General features: G+C 34.0%; 1 protein-coding gene across 1 annotated transcript; it reads right to left on the reverse strand.

Annotated features, from left to right (window-relative positions):
* Positions 1 to 5,267: 5,267 nt before the first annotated feature.
* On the reverse strand, positions 5,268 to 5,728 carry LOC131801740 (cuticular protein 47Eg-like). Its single transcript, XM_059120683.1, has 2 exons — positions 5,717 to 5,728; positions 5,268 to 5,639 (listed from the first exon to the last, which is right to left on the reverse strand). The coding sequence occupies exons 1-2, from the start codon at positions 5,726 to 5,728 to the stop codon at positions 5,289 to 5,291; spliced, it is 363 nt and encodes a 120-aa protein (XP_058976666.1). The 3' UTR covers positions 5,268 to 5,288.
* Between the last annotated feature and the right edge of the window lie 1,673 nt (positions 5,729 to 7,401).

The following is a 7,401-nucleotide window of genomic DNA, read 5'->3' on the forward strand; positions in this document are numbered from 1 at the left end:
GTCGAAATAATCACTTTGCACCCAACAAACTGTGTGTATTTTTAATCTGTATAGAAATCTATATGTTATGGATATTATGAGTTAGATTGAGCCCTTATGAGTTAGATATAGGAAGCTACAAATGGTGTCCCAACTTGAACGCAATTTTTAAATTTTAAATATAACACGGGTATTAAAAAAAGTCAGTGAGGAAAAGTCAAAAGTCTGGCAGTGCCGACTATATGATACCCTACACCACTATGCGTATTTAGTAGAGCTCCCGTAACAAACGAATTTATTTCAAGTAGATCATACAACCTATCAAGATTTGGTTTTGGAGGAGTTATAGTTTGCTATAGAGTTCATGATATTACTTGGAGAAGGATTATATTAAAAAAATATATCAAAGCTGAGTTGCACAAAACGCAAACGCAGGTCTCGAAATTAACTCCATTTGGGATGATATTAGCCATTATTTGCACAATAAACTTTAAATCGGATTAAGGATATATGTGTGAGGGACTTAAACATCATATCGAATGAAACATATATGTGGGACCTATAGCTATATCTGAACCAATTTTCCCCAAATTTGATGTATTTGCTTCTAGACTGAATTCGGTGGGATGTACTAACTACAGGACATTTGGACTTATATTGGCCATTTCTTGCGCAATTAACCCGAAATCGGTTGAAGATATATGGGAGCTATATCTAAATCGGCTTGGGCCAAACAAATATTGCTTGCAAAATGTCATTTCAATCGGATGATAAATGCGACCTGTATTTTGTTCATTCAGATTCAGGAAATAATTCTGAAAAGATACTCAAAAGTAACTATGGATCTATCTCGCTTGCTTCTCCCTGTTACTAACAAATGCACAAAGACATAAATAATACCCTTACAACTATGTGGTGTAGGGTATAAAAATTTCCTGAATTTGTTCTAAAGGTTACAATTTTGATATTTAGACCACTCAAAACTCAAGAATACCAAAAAAAAATAGCATAAAAACATGCTCATAAAAATTTAAATATTTTCCTGTAATATTTTGTCACATTTTTTATCGCATATTATATTCAAGTCGCAATTATCGACCGATCTTCGCGATCGTATGTTTTTGGAGAATTTTGGTTCAAGATATATGGTCGGCTCTGCCCGACTATAACCTCAAATTGAAACAATTAATGTGTTAAATACGTAATGTGTTATACATAATACAAAAACTGGTTTTTGAATTCTGGTCTTGAATTCTATCTTCTATCGTCTTGAATTCTATCTTCTATCGTTAATGTTTTTTTTTTCGAGTGTTATTAAAATTTTCATTTTGAGTACATACAGATTTTTTCTCAATTTTGGTTTAATTTTTGCCAACTGATATTAAAGCCAAAGTTATCTCAAAACTGTTATCAATATCCAAAACTTACCCTCTACTAAACAGCGCTTTCAGCTCCAATACGAACAAACATTTCTCAGCAGTAAGCCATCATAAATTAGTAATGTCGCACTAATTGATGCATTGCATGCATTATTGAGTACCAATTTCGAAAAAAGTGTTCTTAGAAGAGTCGGACATCACAACTTTGGTCAAAATAGTTCAATTCGTTATGTCCACACTAGAACATCAACGATTTTCCTGTAATTGGGCAAAATGTTTTTGTTACCCTTTATTTCCGCATCCTAATATATCCGTTAAACTTGGATCAATTGTTTCATTTTGAAAATTTTCAGAATTCTTAATCGAATGAGATGGTTTACCATAATTCATTTTCAGATATATGCATTACGATGCAATGTCATAAAAGTAAACCTTCCTTCATGTATAACAAATGGGTTAATTTTGATTTATCATCCACTGAAGATGCTGATCATTTGTTAGCGATTTACGTTTTATTGAACGACATGTTTGTCACATTATAACGGATATGATTTCGAGATAAACAAAAGATTTAATGACAATTTGGCTTTTAATTCAAAAAATTTAAAAATATGTTTTTTTATTTTTTATATAAATACATAAATATGTATATAAAAACATAAAGAACAGACGTGAGCAGTCTGCGGGACCAGACCAGTTTTCAATGGAACAAAACACAAAACAAAGCAGTAAATAAAAACTGTTTAGCCTTAGAATGAGTTCACCAATATTAACTGTCATCATTAACGTTGTCACATCATGTTTCTTTCAATACCAACATAAATAACCATATAAAGATAGGTTTTCTTGGAAGAAAATATCTTATTAAAATAAAATTCAATGAAAGCGGATAATATAACCATTTTCTTCAGCAAAAATGAACCGTAATGTTTTTGCGTTCCTCGTGCTATTTAAAAGGCATTGGCGCTAATAAAGCGAATAGGAAAAAGTTAAAAAGCAGTAAGTTCGGCCGAGCCGAACTTTGAATACCCTCCACTATTTGGAACGAATTTGGAAATTTTCAAAAAATAAAATTCGTTAAAAAGTCTGTTAAAATCTTAAAAATACCGAATATAGCCGTTATATTGGGGTCAATACGACGTGAACCTACATCAAATTCGAAACTTGAAATAAACGGTGAACAATGTATAATCATCAAAATACCGTATATAAGGAGGTACCGTTATATGGGGGATAAACGAAGACCTGGACCTGCATAGACAATTTTCTGTCACAGGCTGTAGCATCCATTACGAACTTCAAATACGACATCTCAAACAATTTCGGTGAGTATTGTACCTAAAATCGTCAAAATACGGAATATAGGAAGGTACTGTTTTATATAGGACTTATACGAAGACTTGGACCTACATACACAATTTTCTGCCACAGACTGTAGTTCCCCTTACGAACTCTAAATACGTAATTTGAAACTACTAATGACGCTAAAATCATCAAAATACCAAATATTGGGAGGTACCGTTATATGAGGGCTATCTGAAGACTTGCTTATTTACGAATTTAACCTGCCTTTTTTCTCAATTCGTTCGATGTCGTTTACAACAGACATGAAAATCGAGCGGGGTTTTACATGATTCTCACCTTGACGGCTCTAACCAAGATGCACAATTGCACCGGTGTCGCAATACGATGCGTCGGGCAGCGCCCATTTGGAATTACCTAGAGTTGTCTTAGAGAGTGGCAGCTCTCCACAGAGATCTAAGTCTATTCCGCAGGTACCAATTCGAAGATTAGCTATATGGGCTTAAGGACTATCTTACACCTCTGCTGCTCTATGGGTCGCAGCACCCGGTTGAGAATGCAACACCACATCGAGCCGAAGCTCTATCCGCCATTTGGGTATCAACCACAACCACCGCGTTGCACTCCATAGTCAGGCTACATCAACACGATGAGTAAGATTAAGGCACTATCATGGAATAGGACGAGTGCAGCACAAGTGCTACACTGATGGACGTAGCGTTTACATTGACGTAGCGTTCTCACTGCGAGGAGCGAGGCCTGTCCGTCTGTGGAAATCACTCTAGCTTCCGAACGAAATGAAGTAGGTTGATAAAATTGTACTCAAATGTGTACTATGTCTGCACTTTTTGTTTTGACAGAAAATTGTCTATGCAGGTCCACGTTTTGGTATAGCCCTCATATAATGGTACCTCATTTTTTTCGGTATTTGGTATTTGAAGTATATGAAGTTCGTAATGGGTACTACAGACTATGCCAGAAATATATATTCTTTGTGGGATGCAATATTATTGTTATTATTATAACTACTAGCTGAAACCGGTGCGCTTCGCTACCCCTTTTGATTTTATATGCATTCAAAATTTTATTTACGAATATATGTTGAATAAAAAAAAAAACAAATTTAAAAATTAAAAAAAAAATATTGCACTACTTTAATGCGTTAATAAACAAAACCATTAGAAACGCAGTAACATGACATGCATACACGAAGGGTTTGTCCTTCGGATTTATTTATTTCATAGCAAATACCAAGCGTGCAGGAAACTGAAATTTTTTGAAGTTGAGTTGCATTTCTATTGCAATTAGTAAATTCGAGGTAGCAACATACTTCCCCTTAGAAGCATATTTCAAATTAACTGTTGTGTTGTTTTTTAGTCTTAGCCTAAGGCGTTGTAGGTCAATGGTTCCTATTAACCCAATCTGATCCGATTTAAATATAACTTTAAAAAATTACTTTTACACCAAATTCCGCCACAACTTTCATATTTGATTGAAATTGGTGCGTCAAATATGTGAAATCGGCCGAGAATATATATATGGGAGCTATATCCAAATCTTAACTAATTTCCAATTAATTTATCACATTTATTATTGTAACCAAATTCCGCCACATATTCTGAATTTCATATAAATCATATATGAATCATATATTTCATATAAGTCATATAAATCGTGTTTGGTACATAACATGTATGAAGTCGGCCGAAATATATATGTTAGCTATACCCAAACCTCAACTGATTTCAATATAATTTGGCAATTTTTTTCTGGTGCCAGATTTCGTCTCTCTCGCTTTGGGTGCATCAAATATGTGAAATCGGCGGAAAATATATATGGGAGCTATATCCAAATCTGAACCGATTTTAATATAATTTGACTAATTTATTTTCTAATCAAAATCCCGTCACATATTCCAAATTTCATTGGAATCGAACATACATATCGTATTTGGTGCATCAAATAAACGAAATCGGTTGAAGCGAATACAAATACACGAAATCGGTCGAAAATATATGTGGAAGCTATATCCAAATCTGAACCGATTTCAATATAATTTGGGAAATTTATTTTTGTTCCAAATTGCGTTACGCATTCCAAATTTGGAGACTGTATCTGTAATCGATCTGTAGATATGTGCATACAAAATCTAAATTTTTGGGAGGTACCTCCGATTCTGATGCTATAAGTTCTAAGTGGAATTTCAAAAATTTATATACCCTACGTTATTTTCAGGCGATGTTGCAGTATACATGCAAATTTTCAGGAAAATCTGTACAGCGGTTTTTGAGTCCATAAATTACAAACAAACAAACAAACAAACAAACATACAAACATTTTCCTCTTTTATAGATATAGAAGATTATTATTAAGACAAGTAAAAAGAACTATTTTGATAACATCAAAAGAAACTATAGTTAAATCTCTTTTCAGATAATATATTTACTCGATAAATAACGTAGCACTAACCACATTCAGAATTATATGCATCCTTGGAGTAATGCCTGGGTGACATTGGGTGATAAACTGATAAGGTTTTAATAATGGCAAACATTTCTTTGTTTAATTTAAAATAATATTTATTTCAAATCATCCGAGTAACAAACAACAATTTAATTCCAACTCAATTTAATTCAATGCCTTAGGAGGGTGGGCATTGATGTATTCAATAGCCTTGAGGATGTGTTCTGGAATTGGTGGAGGAGTGGGCAACAAGGGGTTGGCAGCATCGACATGGTAACCGTTTTCATCGGCGGTGTATTGCAAAGAGACTTGTTCGCCTTCGGGGGAGGTGAAGGAGTATTGACCCTTGACGACCCAGGTATCTTCACCGGCCAATTTACCTTCTTGTTCAGCCTTGATGCTGTTGTCGAATTCGTAGGCGTATTTGAAATTGTCCACATTCACTTCGGCGTCATTACGGAGGACATTGGCTTCTTCGTTGGCGGCAACAACGGCCAAAACGCAGGCAAGAACGATCTGTTAACAGAGAGAAAAAAATATCCTTGGTTAGTGACGAATGATCAGAAAGCTATAAATGTTATCCTTGGACTTACGAAGAATTTCATGGTGACAGAGTTGTTTTATAGAATCTAAAAATGATACTAATAATGACACTGTCAGATGACGGCCAATTTATACTACCAAAGCGGAATAAAGTTGGTATGATAAGAAAAAAAACTTGTTTCTTATGTAAATTATGTAACAACACAAACTATGCCTACTTAATTTAGCATTTATGTCTACGTATCTGCTTAGTGTAGAATGAAATTTGGTATGACTGCTGACGACAGAATTAATTATTTTAAAATAATATTATTTTTTTTTTCATATAATTTAAGCCATGTTCGGGGTCTTCGACATTTTTTTCATTTTTAGGCCTTTATTTGGCATCTTTGTTTCTAAGGGTGTAAAAAACCTCTTCTCATAATATTTTCAATTTTCGGAGTAGAGTCTATCTTGGTCTTGACCACATTCATCAATTGATTTGGCTAAAAAATTGTATTTAGGCAACTCTGGGGTAGAGAATCGTCCCTCAGATAATTGTCCACATAGGCATTTATTCGAGTATAGTTCTCACATTAGTGTACCCACAAATCCGCTTTCCTAACCAATGTTTGGTCAGAAAAGAAAATTTGATATACTATTGAATTTGAAACTTCCAAGAGAATATTGGTTGGGAACGTAGATGTGGGATTAACATCTACATGCCATAAACTCCGAAATATCAAATTGTGGCAGAAACATGAAAAAATCACGAATATTAATTTTTTTGTTCGTTATTGAATTATACTATGATGAAAAATATGGACTTTATGTGTTCTCAAACTCACAATTTAAATGACAAAAATAAATTAATTAATATTTCACGGTAATGGGTGTAAAAAAGCAATTATCTTTGAATATCTTGAAATCATTCCGCCCTCAATTATGAGGTGGACAAAACTAAATACCACGCAGCACGGTATTCTTAACATTGGAAATTCAATACCAAAAATTTAGCTGAGTTTTCACATGGGGCTATTATAGAAGTTCTATATCATACAGGTTTTTAACACTCAATTATAGCCTTAGGCTGAAAAATAAGATGAGGCTATTCAAAATATCTAAAACCGACGGTAGATTATTATCTATTATAATTTTTCCCATGAATGTTTATTTCTATTTAGAAATTACTATGGAGTTATTTTACTTATAATAAAAATTGTGCCGCTTTCATAATTCTATAATGCTTAAAAAATATGCATTAAAGACTAAAAGTAGGGGCCGGCAACGCGGACCGGGCCAGCTAGCTGGCCCGGTCCGCGTTGCCGGCCGTAGTTTTTGTCTATTATGCATAATTGTCAAAGCTTAATTATTCACAGATATGACTGTTATAAGTGTTCACGTACTGGTCGATTAATTTTTAAGTTTTAGACAAATGAGCAGTAATTTGTTATTTACTGTATTTTGTACTCCTCATAATTTTGGGCTGAATGATTTACGAATAGCCAAAGTTAATAACTTTTTTAAACCCATTAGCACCTCAGATTGTGCATTAGAGTCCTCATAAGTCCCCCTAACCACGTCGATCTGTTTGTCCGCCAAAAGGTGGACTTGAGGAAGCACTATTACATGGAGAAAATTCTAAAGAAATATGGTAAAATCAGGAAGTACCTTTATATGGGCACTACTGCGAAACATCGACCTACATTGAAAACTTTCTTCACCCCTTATAATCCAAGATGACAAATAGATTCCA

Source organism: Musca domestica, unplaced genomic scaffold (assembly GCF_030504385.1).
Source record: "Musca domestica strain aabys unplaced genomic scaffold, Musca_domestica.polishedcontigs.V.1.1 17, whole genome shotgun sequence".
NCBI classification, from domain to species: domain Eukaryota; kingdom Metazoa; phylum Arthropoda; class Insecta; order Diptera; family Muscidae; genus Musca; species Musca domestica.